General features: G+C 35.4%; 1 protein-coding gene across 2 annotated transcripts in view; it reads left to right on the top strand.

Annotated features, from left to right (window-relative positions):
• The first annotated feature begins 870 nt into the window (after positions 1-870).
• Positions 871-15,799, top strand: part of fstl5 (follistatin-like 5) — a 130,301-nt gene continuing 115,372 nt past the window's right edge. For both annotated transcript variants that reach the window (XM_059515998.1, XM_059515997.1), the window contains exon 1: positions 871-1,319. In XM_059515998.1, the coding sequence (XP_059371981.1) occupies positions 1,297-1,319 (23 nt within the window). In that variant the 5' untranslated portion in view covers positions 871-1,296. The remainder of the gene's footprint in view (positions 1,320-15,799) is intronic.

The raw sequence follows: 15,799 nt of genomic DNA, 5'->3' as shown, positions 1-15,799 counted from the left end.
CATGTGTTGAACTGCTATAAATCGGTGGATCTCAGTCCTGGTCCTGAAACTGCTCTAATGCTGATTTCATTTAAAATTATATTTAAATTAATTCATTATTATTTTTATATTTTTTTTTTATTAAGAAAATGTATATTTTAAAAAGCAAAATGCAAATTTTCACTTTGTTGTTACAACTGTTATATATATATATATATATATATATATATATATATATATATATATATATATATATATATATTTTATATATAATTAAAATCACCTCAGACATATATATTTCCAGAATTCTGGGCAAAACGTAATTTGTTATCACACAGGTATATATGAACACTGGACTATTTTTGCTTTATTCTATGTTATTTAGTTTGTTAGGTTTTTTTTTTTTTTTTTTTGCATATATTGATTTTTAATTGTACCATCTGTTGTTGTTACTGGATTTTACAGTTACAGTTTACATTTTAACGGCTCAAATATATACAGAAACACCCACTGACTGAAATGATATAGCTTAGAATAGCCAGGACAATTTTTAATGTAACTCTGATTGAAATCGTCTGAAAGAAGAAAGACATAGACACCTAGGATGCTTCGAGGGTGAGTAAAACACAGGCTAATTTTCATTTTTGAGCGAACTAACCCTTTAACACTATATGAATTAATGACATACTTATACAGTTAGGAATTGTAAAACATGCATATCCAAAATGCCATGCCATAATATAGTACTATAGGTTACCTTTTTTACATGTAGGTCACAAATCAATGCTGGACATGGATCATATGATCAGATCATATATTCCCATTTACAGACCACGATCTAAATGAATCTGCACGCTAAAACGCAAACACTGCACCGAATGGAGAGGAGAGGACAGGATCAGTCTGCTCTCAAACTCTGTTCATCTTTGTCAAGGACAATTCATTTAAACGGATGAGCTCAGACAAGTCGGCTGGCTGTTTCTGCTCGCCGGGGTTTGCGCCGGAGCTTTTGATTGGCTGATTGTATTATTGTATGCAAATCCTTTCGGGGTTGCAGCCAGTAGGTGGAAAGGCTCGCGCTGGTGTGGCTCTCGAGACCCAGGGCGCGAGGTGAAGCAGCTTTCCGCAGAGCTGTCCACTCCACGGGTGCTGAAACGAGGATTTCACGTCAACCGACAGTTGGAGGGAATTCACAAACTCCGAGGACGCTGTACAGCTTAACCAAAACGGGATTGGATATACTTCGCGCCAGTTAACAGTGTTGTTTCAAAAGTAATTCTCGTATTTTAAAAACCACACTCGGAAATACCTTTCTGGATGAGTTGTAATTGGACAAACAGGTATGCTTTTCTTCTCTATGAAGCCGGATGTGATTTAAGATCAAACCTCAGGTCCGTGGATCCACCACGGATGTATTTCAGTGTGATTTAAACGCGTTCACTATATTATCTGAGCTGGCTTTTGTACTGATGTGCAGTTTTTCATATGGATTAAATGGAGGCAAGGTGGAAAGCACTTTCTCTGTAGAGTGTGAATAATTTAGCATTTTGTGCAGTGACATTTAGCGTAGCTTGCACAACCGACTGAAGCCCGGTATAGCCGTGGTTGATGGAGGGTGATGAAGTTAGACGAGCTTTTCCCATTCGCCGTACCGAGGACAAGTTCACTCGTCGGTCGCCCTGTTGCCTCAAACGGTGCTGCTATATTCCTCGAATGAACAAAGTAAACGTTAAGCGAACGTACGGGACCCTGAGCAAAGCTCGTGGCCGTTTAATTTAGCCGCAGGGTACTTAGCAAGTTGTTTTTCTAGGCACGCAAATCCTTGAGTGGCACCGTGCGCGGGGGGGGGGGGGGGGGGGGGGGATTATACTCTTGTTTTCCTCGTCCAGATTCAATTCGGCGGGTGTGCTTGGCGATCTCTGGTAATTGACGTGGCTGGCTGGAGACGGGCGACAAATTGGTGTCTGTAGTGCAATTATACGGAGCCGTTCACATAGGACGTTTTCTTGCGTTGCCTTGAATTAAAGATCGAAGGAGCGCGAGGCACTTAAAAAGACGCGTTTTACGTTGTTGAACTGATCGTTGAATCTCAACCCCACTGTCAAGTTACAACACGGCTTTTTAACGAATGTGAGCATAAAGTGGCTGCTCAATATATGATCGAGCTATATTTCTACTAATATATCTGCATGTGATCATTTTTATAGTTTTTAATAAAAAATAAATAAATAAATAAATAAATAAAAACACTGGAATGTAATGTCTATGAGTCTGAATAGTTTATAAAAGATGTGTCCATCGCTTTATGATTTTTCCCATGCACCATGTTCACAAGGGCTGCCATTTTACTGATTTATTATTGACTGTTATTATTGCCTGTTTCCTATTGAAAACTTATTGTGTGTGTGTGTGTGTGTGTGTGTGTGTGTGGCCATCGATCAATAGTACTTGTCTTTTTCACAGTTTCTATTTGATAGGCTGTAGGCATTATTTCCAGCTCTCCTATTGTATTGGGTTTATTACAGCATGAATAGACAACAAGACCTCTAGAGACTTTATTGCAGTTGGTTCTTTTTTTATTTGTATGAAATATGATGCCAAGATTACACAGTTTAGTTACATTCTCAAGCTCTCCTGCTTTGTTATTGGCTGTTAGTTTAGCTTTGCCAGGAAAGATATTCATTGAATTCTATAGCAAACCATTGACATAAAATCTGCTTTTGTAAGCGGTGTTTGGAGCCAGTGCTTTGTGTGAACTTGACTCAGTAACGAAAGGTAAATGAAACTCGAAGTGAACAAAAGTGAAAGTTTAGATTAAAAAACAACAACAACACAAACATACAGAAAAGAGTAAACGCACAGAAAGGTGGGTGGAAATGCATCACACCACCTGCTCAGTGTATGACTGATGATGCTTATATTTAATGTATGAGAACTCAGTGAGGGTCAGCAACTGAGCTTCCATGCTCTTCTGCTCAAGTGAATCTGATGCACATTGAATTCTACATCAGATGAGTATTTAGGTGCTATCCTGGAACTTTTTCCATGGCTCTCAGTAGCAAAGGATTTACTGAAGCAGAAGTCTCTACAGGATACTCATGCAGTGCAGAAAGGGAGAGGAACAATAAACAATTGCTTCTCCCACGCAAATAGACATGCAAACATGCATTCTCACACATATAGACACAAAAGTAAAGCCTCAGATCTGACAAACACACATTAAAAATCACTGAATAGGCCATTAAATATGCCTCCAGAGCAGATGGCACTCAAAAAAGAAAAAAAGAAATCTGTAAGAGACCTTGCTGGAAAGATTGGGAAAAGAACACTCAATGGAAAATAAAATTTCACATATAGTGAAAGGGAAAATGTACTGTAAGCATATTTTCAGCAATGGATCTTCTCATAATCCTCTAAAGGTGACCGCATCCTTTCTCTTTCAGTAGCAAGACCTCACCCTGTCTCTTTTCTCCAACTCTCTACTTTTAGAGTTTCGCCCAATTATTGTAAATTTTTCAGCAGTAGGTTGAGGAGCTGCTGTAATGCTGTGGTGTGCACTGATGTGAGAAATAATGCTCACAGTGGAAATATATGAAGGCTCCATACGCATAAGCGTGGTTTAGCATGTAAGAAGCGAATCTACATAAAATTAAGTATGTAGATGTAGACAAGATGTAGATGAGTTTGTTTCTTTATCAAAACAAATTTGGAGAAATTATATAATTTGTTCACCAATGGATCCTCTGCAGTGAATGGGTGCCGTCATCTACATCTGGAATGACCTGGTGGTGAGATTGGACTGAGAGGTACATTTTGAGCAAATTTTCATTTTTGGATGAAATATTACTCTGAAATTCACCCTCATGCCAATCCAAACCAGATGACTTTCTTCTGTGTAGGAAGATTTATAGTGCCTTTCTTTGCCCATACAATGAAAGTCAAAAAAGTCCTTGAAAACATTTTCTTTGTGAGGGTGAGTGAATGATGACAGGATTTTTATTTTAGGGGCTGAATCTCTTTAACAACCTTGCCAGTAATTGATCATTATATGAAGCATTTATCATTTCTTTTGCTTTGAGAAATCAGCCACATTTTTCATTTCGATCATCACTATCCTCTTCATCATCAGCTACATTGTCAGCCACAGCTGCATCTTCATCATCACCATCATCGTCATCATCACCATTATTGTCTACATGCTTTTCTCATTTTCCGCCTTCACCACAACTCGTGGAATTATTATTGTGCGCATAATAGTTGTCTGAGATTTGCAGTTGTTTACTGTGCTGAAAGGCACTGCACTCACACAAAAATAAAATGAAGAGGGGCAATACAAACACTCTAATTGCTTTCAATAATTAATCTCCTCAAACGACTGCCTTGCCTTTGCAGCCTCAATGTAAATAGCATCACCCGAGATACACATTCAAGTAAGAACCCACAATTACATTCACATAATGCCGTAGAAATGGATGTGCGAACAAACCTTATTCCTGGTGTCTGTGGATTTCCCTGTCCATAGATATGTTCATCACAGACCTGAGTGAGTCCTACTGTTGCACTAATGAATCCTAACACTGCTCACAGATTGGACAGGTCAGTGCAATCCTCCGTGACCAGTGAATAACACAGTTCACTGGTCAGCGGACATAGAGCTATCTCATAGACCTGGCTCACAAAAGGCTTTTCTGACTTGCTAACTGTATCAATCAGCCAGCATGAACATTTGGGTTTAGGGCAACTTTGTGCTATTTCTGGCAAGTTGGGATAGTAGTTATGGAACCCAGTTTAATAGCTCGTCATCAGTAGCTCACCATTAACTTCGGTTAGCCTTCAACCCTAAAATGAATTAAGGGAGTCAAATTATGTGGGGTTATTTATTTATTTATATATTATGTCCTTGATAATTACGTGACAAATCTTCCTCTCAAAAAAAAAGAAAGAAAATTTTTTTTATATATACAGTACAGACCAAAAGTTTAGAAACATTACTATTTTTAATGTTTTTGAAAGAAGTTTCTTCTGCTCATCAAGCCTGCATTTATTTGATCAAAAATACAGAAAAAAATTTAATATTGTGATATATTATTGCAATTTAAAATAATTGTTTTTAAATTTATTATACTTTAAATTATCATTTATTTCTGTGATGCAAAGCTGAATTTTTAGGATCATTATCACATGATCCTTTAGAAATCATTCTAATATGATGATTCATTATCAAAGTTGGAAACAGTTCTGCTGCTTAATATTTTTTCAGAACATGTAATACTTTTTTAGGGTACTTTGATGAATAAAAGTAAAAAAAAAAGTAAAAAAAAAAAAGTGATAAAGAAAATATATTATTAGAATATATATTATTAGATCTTTTTTTCTTTTTTTTGAATAAATGCAGTTCTTTTTAACCTTTTATTAATCAAATATATTAGACAGCAGAACTGTTTCCAACACTCATAATAAATCAGAATATTAGAATGATTTCTAAATGATCATGTGATAGACTGGATGTTACATGTGACACTGAAGGCTGGAGTAATGATCGTCACAGGAATAAATTATTTTTTTTAAAGTATATTCAAATAGAAAACTATTATTTTAAGTTGTAATAATATTTCACAATATTACTGTTTTTTCTGTATTTTTGATCAAATAAATGCAGGCTTGATGAAAAAACATTAATAATAGTAATGTTTCCAAACTTTTGGTCTGTACTGTATATATAAGTGCTGTGTATTTTATCGCTTCTGAAATAAAAGTTTTTGTTTACATAATATATGTGCGTATGATGTGTATATTTATTATGTATACATAAATACAAACACATGCATGTATATATTTAAGAAAAATATGTTTTTTATACATTAAATATATTTATATATCATATTAAATATAAGAATATAAATATATAAACATACATACATGTAAATAGTTTCAAAATATATACTGTACTGTATGTGTGTGTACTTATTCATACATAATACATAGAAACAGTACATACCTGTATATGGAGGCAAGGGAAGCAGTGTCTCCTCAAAAAAATTAAATGAGAAAATCATCGATATAACAGAAATAAAACAAGGCAAATATTACAAAATATGACATTAAAAGTTTCAATAGTTCACGCTTACATATAATTAGCTGAGGTATGGAATGCGTATTTGGCGTGCTGTCCGGGGAAGGGCTCCGAGCTCGGGAATGGCCCGAACCTAGAGTACCCCCCCCCTTCCCCGTCTATTTATAAAGTGAACTTGAAGTGAGGAGATGGGGTGGAGGAGGGATGCTGATAAACCGTCAATGGATAGAGGTAAGTCAGCGATATTTATACTATGGGATTGATTACTTGATTATGGTCCACCTGTGTTGATTAGGCTAAGTATCTGACGCGCTCCTCCCGAATCTTATTAATAAAATTACATTTAAAAGTCACTCGTTTTTATGAAGTAACACCATCCAACAGTGACACCCGCAGACCGCAGGTAAAGTAACAGCGGAGGCTTGCCTCCCTTCAGTCCATAGACTTACAACAGAGACCCCTATATGTTTTCTTTACTAAGAAAGTGGCAAGATGAAAACTTTTTATATAATGTAAGTTTATTTGCAACAGTTATGCTAATAATAATAATTATAATGCATTTATGCCATTAAAACAGCGACATCTGCTGACGGACACCATGCTGCGTTGTCGCAGGGGACATACCAGCTGAAGATAATGATGAAATGATGTTGCTTCCTTTGCCGAGTGCATTCCAAACGGCTAGATAATGCCATACACATGCCTTTCTCATTCCAAAGTCTCCCCTCCAAGATAGATTTTATGTACATTCATGTCTGTTATTTTTATTTTATTTTTGGCTCTGTCCTTTTACACCATCAGATCTATTATTGCATTTGTGCATGTTCTATGTAAACTCACTTAGGGCAACAACCCATATCTAATCAACTTGTATCTGTTGAATATAGCAGATATGAATGGTTGACTTGATTTACACTTGATAGGGCAGATATGTGTTTGACAGAGTGTATTCACTACATAGTGGATCTGGCTTTGGGCTTGGGAGAAATTAATTGGAATGTACAATCAACGTTTTGAAGTTGAATAGATTAAAGAACAAAGCCAAGCTTGGAAAAGCGATTTGAACTCACATAGGGAAATTGTGAGGATATTTTCACCCTGTTCTCAGGCTTGTTCCCAGATTGGTGGGCTGGCTGTCTGATCCTGCTGATGAAGTGTGTGTGTGTGTGTGTGTGTGTGTGTGTGTGTGTGTGTGTGTGTGTGTGTGTGTGTGTGTGTGTGTGTGTGTGTGTGCCCACATTGCTCAAGGTGTGAGCTCTGGAGCATGTCTGCACACAGACAAAAGAGCAGTCTTTGTGAAAGGGGACTGGTTTTTAACTCTGGCCAATGAGGTTGTGTTCTTTTTGACTGCCTTTGTGTGTTTGTGTGTGTGTTTCTCACTGTGTTTATGTGTGTGTCGTGGGATACGCAGAGCCTCAGTATGACAGTCTCAGCTGCCTTCCTGAGTGCCACATTTTAATGGATGCAGGTGCCAGTTTCACATCATAGCATCTGTCCCGAAACACAGGTACAGCTCTAGAAAGCAGTGTATCTGTTGCATAACGTAACAGAAGCTGCATCCTGGCTCTCTGCTCTAATATCACCTCTGCTGGCTGCTAGGGTTGCGTGTGTGCATCATATTTAATGAGTCCAGATTACCCGTGGGGGGGAAATTCTAAGCAACAACACCATGACAAACTAAAGTTCTTTGCTGGTCATGATTTTTTTAATTACACTCACTCAGGCTATGAGTAAAATGAACAAATTTAAAATGCAATATTAACTGCACAAGGTTTACCATGAAATACAGATGTTTTTAAGTAAAAAATATGAAAAATAATATTATTGTTAATGGAACAATTCATTTTGATATAATTTACTCAGTTTATTTGTGTCATAGAACACAAATTTAGAAATTGAGAAGAATTTTCTGCTTGGGTTTGTCCTGGCTGTTATAATAAATGAAAATCCTTGCAGGAGTAGTAAATAAATTATTATTTTTGAGTTGGATCTTTTCAGTGAACCATTTATTTTGGTTGAAAAATCTTGACTGTTTCAGTTCTCAAGAACTGATTGAATCAGTGAGCCGCTTGTAGCTCCAACTCCACCATCTGTGGTTTCATGAAGAGCCTTTGACATCCATGGAACCTTTCCGTTTCACAAAAGATTCTTTGTAGTGAAAAAGAAAAAAAACTTATTTTGATTAATAAAATATTCTTCAAACTCAAACTTCAAGGAAAAATGGTTCTAAGAACATTTCACTGAAAGGTTCTTTAGCGAAATTATGAGAACAAAGTCAAAATGTTTCTAGAATAAATTCAAAATTACGATAATAAAGTCAAAATATTTTGAGAATACAATCAAAATTATGAGAATTAAGGATTGGGAGCATCAATAGAAATGAAAAATCTCAGCTTTCAAATTATGTAAATTTTATAGTGAAATACAAACTCATAACTATTACTTTATTTCTATGAATTATAATTTTGTAATTTTGACTTTATTCTCAGAATATTTTCACTTTATTCTCATAATTTTGATTTTATTCTTGAAATATTACTACTTTAATCTCATAATCTTAGATGTTTTTATTTTTATTGTGGCACTAAAACACCGTTGTTTTAACATTATCAACATTAGAAACATTATCAACAGTTTAAAATTCAGTTTGAAGGTCTGTTTGTCACAAAAAGCTACACTAAAGTTTGCATTCAGAAATTGCTTTTAAAAGTCACAGCTACAAAGAAACATTAAGTAACATATGGAATAAAACATTACATTTAATCTTTGTTTTATTACTATTTGACAATATTTTTTTTACAGTTAATTTTAGAATATACAATAGCCCTACAATAGAAAAGTAATTTTAAAGTGATTTTGTGCTTTTAGAAAATGTACTAAATATAATTGCATGGAACAAAGTATGGCTTATTCTTAAATATATAATATTTTGTGTGCCATGGAAGATTTGAAGTTATACAGGAACAACATGAGAGTGAGTAAATTTTGACAGAATTTAAATTTGGGGTGAGATATAACTTCTCATTAGCCACTTTTCTACCAAAATTACCTGGAACAATTTGTCCCAGGAACTTTTATTCCCCAGAACCTTTGCTGTCTGCGTTTCCATCGTCGTCTAAAGTACTGTGAAGATTAGGCAAATATTCTGGCGACCAGTGTTGGGAAGGTTACTTTGGAAATGTAATAGGTTACAGATTACAAGTTACCCTGTTTAAAATGTAATAGTAGTGTAACTTTTTCAATTACTTTATTAAAGTAATGTAACTAATTACTTTTGAGTACTTTTTGATTACTTTTCTAAATTTGTGAAAATTAAAGAATAATAAATAAAAGCATATACATCAACTTCAATACAGTTATCTAATAAGCATGTGTCGTATTCTGTGTAATAAACTCCTGAAACATTGGTGTTTTTTTTAAACTGCTGTCTCTGTATATGATGATAGTTTTCTCAAAATAAGTAAAATGCACATGAAGTGACACAGAGCAGTTCTAGAAATTATGTTTATGTGCTTGTGTACTCCTATATTGAGGCAGCAGAGGTTGAAAACACTGCGAGCTTCAGTAGGCCTATGTGTAGTAAATGAAACCATGTCTTTGCCATTAATTTACAGGAGGGGCGGACTGGGAAAAAAAATCAGACTGGAAAATTCAAACTCATACAAACAAATTCATGGACAAAACTATTTTTTGTATGGACCTGACATAAAAAAGGTTTAAATCTTTAATTTGGGGACATGCAAAATAATAAAAAGTTCTCTCCTGAACTGCACCTTCACTTCCATTTTTCTCTTCAGTCTCTTTATTTTGCCCTGTTATCCATCTCTCTCATGACTTTAATACTCAAGATTGAACAAAACTATACTTTACAATACAATACTCTACAATACTACAATATCTTTATAGAAAAATCCTAATACTGTACACGAGTCATGTTTTTCCCTTACAAAAAATTACCATGCTTTTATTAGCCTATATAAAAGTAAAATAACCTTGTTTTTTTTTTTTTTTTGCAAATGGATTTGTATTTATTTTTAAATAAATACATTTGTAAAATAATTTTACATTTTTGGTTATCACAGTTAAACAATAGTAACCATTTTCTCTGGATTTATAGTTAAATATTAAAATGTAAATTTTGGTAAGGGTTGTGTTGTTGTCTGTCATAGCTCTCCCCCTAAACCTATAAAAAAATTGGATTTTTTTTCAGCATAATTACTACTGTAACATTACAACAGATAATGATGATGTCCTTTATATAGTATTTTGAGTGATGACTGATGAGCAACGTGCTGCTGCTTGATTAAATAAAAATAAAAAAACAAAGACAAAAAAGCATCTTTACAAATGAAACTGACCTAAAACCCTGAACAGGAGTTCTGCTTCTCTGCTCCAGCAGTCCACTCTATTCTCTCTCTCTCTCTCTCTCTCTCTCTCTCTCTCTCTCTCTCTCTCTCTCTCTCTCTCTCTCTCTCGCATTGATTACTCTTAGTTTGATCCAAACCGTTTGGCGGAGGCGCAGAGAGCGCGCGAGTCATGACTAACAATTCATGACTTATTAGAGATTTAATTATCAAATGGCGGATTCGCAAATAATCGCTTTAGTACATTCGGCAGGCAATTATACAATAATGATATTAAATAGTGGGGCAAAATCAGCTGCCAGGCCACCGGGAATTGTCCCGGTTCTCCCGGTGTCCAGTCCGCGCCTGATTTCCACAGACACGCAGAATGTGCTTTATATTTACAGACACTAGTCGATGTCATGTTTTGATTCAAGTGTACTGACCTACTTTTGATTAAGTCATCCAAAATGTGGCGTATTCCGTCCGCGTTAGGCATTTCGTTTTTATGACTGGATTCTACGAACCAGACTGTGTTTCCGCATCCCGGAAATTATTAAGGCGTTATGTCTCAGAATAGTCCGTGCAATTTGGGAAAGAAATCCGTTAAATCTGTATGTGGATGTGTGTAAATATTCAAATGTAATCCCCTTTGTAATCGTTAAAAATTTAATAAGTAACTGTAATTTAATTACTAATTTTTTCTTAGTAACTGTAACTAATTACAGTTACAATAATTTTGTAATTAAATTACGTAACGCCGTTACATGTAACTCGTTACTCCCCAACACTGCTGGCGACATAGGACTGCATGTGACTGCTCCTCCCAGTCCAGGGCCTTTTCTTAATACCTAGTACGCAAAGTTCAGACTTGCATCCTTGGTAGTTCAGACTTCGCTAGTTTGACTAGGGAGTGTGAACTTTTGGGGATGGGACGACGCAAGTCCAGTAATTTTGCAAATGGAACAGCAGCGTACTTGATAACGTCAGTCAGCTCGCCTTGGCTACTGCAATTTCCCTCACTGTAACAAGTTATGTCTCATGTTTAACCACTACAGAGAAATCAGAGTCAGCAGCTAATGTCAGAAAGACTAGGCGAGGTGAGGCCGCTCTCGTTGGGAAACATGAGCACTGAGCCCCCGGTGATCACCTGGAGCTTACATCTCTAAAATCGGCCAAGCCTAGTCCGTAGTACACCTACTGTACACCATTCAAATGAATTTAGTTAAATGTAAGTTAAGATGGATGTTTTTGGGGATGGTCTCAGTCAAAGAATACAGCACTTCAGAGGGCAGCGCGAAGCAAGAGGGCTCCCTCAGGCATGACTACTTTATGACTGTTTGGTACTGTTGTTACGCCTCTCATCTTATTAGATTTCAAAGAGCAAGACCACACATGCTCATAAAAGAGAGCAGAACCGTTTAGATAAATCCTTATGCTCTGCCCAGGGGACTGCCTTACAATCTAGGCTGATTAGCATATTACCCAGCATGTTCAGAAAACTCATGTTAGTGGGTGGGGAGACTGGAAAGTGAGTCATTCAAGGTGGGAGAACCCCTATGGAAGTTATTCCAGAATCCTTATAAGTATGTTAGCACATTAATCTGCTTTTAGTCCAGCTGAACATTGACTCCAAAAGGGACAAAATGGTTTTATCAAGAGAAATAGAGATGAAATGTGAGCCATGTACTTGATCTGCCTTCAGCAATGTAGCACAGTTGTGACAACACAGCAAAGTCTTCTGCTGAGGATGGCGGCTCAATCGCCTCAATGCTGAATTTGATTTGAAACTTGTTTATCCTCCTGGATATGTACGTCTATGCTGGATTTCAAGAAAGATTACCTATAAAAAGAGTGATTTAGCTCTGAGCTCAATTTCCACGCAAAACTGGAGGGATTTAAGCATTCGTGTCTCTGCTCACTGTTAGACCCTTTTTAGCCGAACAAGAAAGGAAACAGAAAAAGTTACATCAAATTATAGTTCAAGTTCAGGCTTGAAAATGTTCAGCCCTGGGTGTGTTTAAAAAATTATTATATATATTTCTTTCTTCCCTACAATGGCAGATGCACACACATCACAAGGCATTATATTTTTGCACACAATTTGTTCTTTCTTTTTTTATGTTTACATAAACAGTACATACACATGATTTAAAACATTGTTTCTCATTGAAAAAAAACAATGGTAAATGCAATTTAGTGGAAAAAATTAATATGTGTGTGGCAGCAATGCATCACCATAATATATTTATATATATATATATATATATATATATATATATATATATTAGCATTTTGGTACTGTGATAGGCCACCACTTGATATCTAATGTAAAATCTGGGCAAATTTAAGATTTCTTTTAATTTATATTTTCAGGTGCATAATTTCCTTTTTTGTATAAATAAACAAACAGAGCACAAAAAAAATGTAGCACACTACACTTTTATATAAACGATAACAAAATGTGACACACAGGTACACATTCTTAACTTTTGACATTTCTCTATCAGTGACATTTCTTTAATACACAAAGGACTTACTGGGGGATATGCAGTGCAGCACTGTGTTCAAAGCAGGCAGCAAATCACACTTTTGTGATTATAGTGCTGCATTGGGAGAGATATCTGAATAAAAAGATAACATGTCCATGAAAATGATGAGCAGCAATAAATAATGCCACCTGGTACACATGAACAGAGCAGTGTTAAAACAAGCCCTGATCTTTTTTCTCATCTGTGATTGTGTGCTTCTGCCAGCGTTTGTTTATCATCGGTTTCTAGAAGAAATTTGGGTGTAATGAATCAAGGATATTTATCGTCTATGTACACTGGGCTGGATAAAGCTTACTCTCCTCACACTAATCTGGTTAAAGAAGCAGCACGTGGTTCACCCGTCTGCCTAAACCCTGGTCATGTGGTGTTTATCTGGTCATATGATGACCTCTGCATGTGAGGTTGGCTGTTTTTGCAACACTTGTGATGTGACCATCCCATCCCATGGATATGATCTCTTCGTTAGTGTCTTGAAATAAACTGAAAAAAAAAAGCCTTAAGCCGTTTCAATTTACACTTTATTACTTCTAGTGAGGATTGTTATATTGATTATTGTAGCGGCAAGAGAAGTTGCACAGAAACAAAATTAACAGATGGAATTTGAAAAATAGAGAACAACAGACTTTTATTAAGGAATTTTCATTACAAATGTGAGGGACGTTTTATTACAGATGCGAGCACTTTATTTAACATCTTCTGAACTGTTCACAACAAACACCCACTTACCCCCATTAAAAGGCTTGGAAGATCAAGCAATTTTTAATATAACTTCGATTGGATTATTCTGAAAGAGGGAAGTCACATGCACCTAGGATGCTTCGAGAAGATAGACAAAATTTTTATTCTTGGATGAAATAACCCTTTAAATGTTCAATGCACTTTATTTTTGTTTACAAAAAGCACATTTCTTCATTTTCATTTGCAAAACTTTTTCTTTTGCAATACTTCAATTATTTTGCAAGTATATGTGGCCCGGTTTTGACTCCATACTAAACCATTAAGACTGAACTTAACACGCAACATACTGTAAGCTATGAACAGTGTTAACTTAACATAGAAAGTCTATCAAAATAAAAATGTATCAAGCAACATCATTTTCTTTGTGGATCCCAATCAATTAAATACTGACAAATTAATGTTAATTGTGTTAACTTTACTAGTGGATTCTTTAGACACTTTCAGACACAGAATGAATGTGTTTGGTGCTGTTCTTGTGTTCTCTGGCTAGGGGTGTATCAGCATCAGAAATTGTAATTTGCGTTATTGCTTGTGTTTCTGATGTTTTTATGAAGGGCGCTTTTACAGTATACTTTTCCATTCTGACTTATAGAATTTTTTTTTCTGTTTTTTTTTTTTTTCTTGTAAAAGCAGTTGAGGATGCTTGAAGAACATAAATCACTGAATGTGTTTATTGGCGTTGTTTCTTGGCTCTTTCCTGTATAAATAGACTGATGTCTCTTCTGGGGTCAGACTCTTTGAGAGTTTTTAAAGTCTCTTATGCTCACCAAGGCTGCATTTATTTAATAATAAAAAAGTAATATAAGTAAATAAGTAAAGTAAGTACAAAGTACATGTATATAAGTAATAAGTAAAGTAATATTTTAAAATTTTACTATGTTAAATAGCTGTTTTGTATTTTAATATGTAAATTAATTTAATTAAAATGTGAAATTAAACATTTTCATCAGACTCTTGCTTTGAATTGCCATTTGTTTTATTTGATTTGCGGCACAAATTAATATATTACTGTCACTGAAAGATTTATGTTGTAAAACAATGATGAAATATTGACGTTGAAGACTTAGCTATATATATATATAGTTTGTATAGAATTATGCATTTTCGGCAGTACAGTATGTGTAAACAGTCCTTGGGCATGAGAGTGAGGATCCTGTGCCAACAGGTTTCAGCTCTGCTTTACAACTTCTAAAATGAAAATGTTTTATAGGAGTGGTTTTATGAGCATTACAGATGTTCATAAACACATTTGAATCTCCCAGCTCATCTGGAGGGCTGAAGTGAAAGGATCATGGTCATTTTTTACTTCAGACAATACAAATCATTCATAGTCTAAAGTCTTATCCAAAACAGGTCTTGGAATCAAAGTATGAAGACTATTTCATAATGCTGCATGACTTTTCATGGATTTTGTCTTACAGTGTGTCACGCTTCAATTTTTAAAAAGACTAAATCTTAAAGAGATGAAAATTCAAACTCATTTATTCTTTTTCTACACAAAAGAAGGTATTATGAAGATGTGTTTTTGATCGTACAAGGAACATCAATAAGGTTTGATATGTTTAGACCACTCTGAATTTCAAAATATCTTCTTTTGTGATGCACCGATACAATTTTCCCTTTAATTGAATCAGCGGTTATATAAAATATAAACCAGAAATGCTTTGTGGTAGATTAGGGTTTGCAGGGTTTAATTTTGTGAGGTGACATTTAAACACTGACAGAAGTAATGATATTGATACAAAGCTGGAGAGATATTTTGCATGACCTTTAGGACACTCATGAGTTTGAACAATATTGCACAAATTGTGTCAGTCTTTTTTTTTTTTTTACAGAGGCTTCTTTATACAGTCCAGTATAATTAGAAGTTCTTCTGACAGTTTACACAATGACAGAAAAGTCACGTTGACACAAATTGCCAACATCTGTCACTGCCCACAGCCCAACGGTTTGAAAGACTGCAAAATATAGGCGAGATTTCACAGGGTTTAGTTAGTGGACCATTTCCAGACTTTAACAGTAACTGTCACTTCTCTCGACATGGCGTAAACAATTGCACCTCAAATCCTCAGGATGAGACATGGGAGGGAGCAAGATTGCTGAAAGATCTAGGT

Source organism: Carassius carassius, chromosome 29, assembly GCF_963082965.1.
Source record: "Carassius carassius chromosome 29, fCarCar2.1, whole genome shotgun sequence".
In the NCBI taxonomy this organism is placed as follows: Eukaryota; Metazoa; Chordata; class Actinopteri; order Cypriniformes; family Cyprinidae; genus Carassius; species Carassius carassius.
This window is presented reverse-complemented; position numbering and strand designations above follow the sequence as displayed.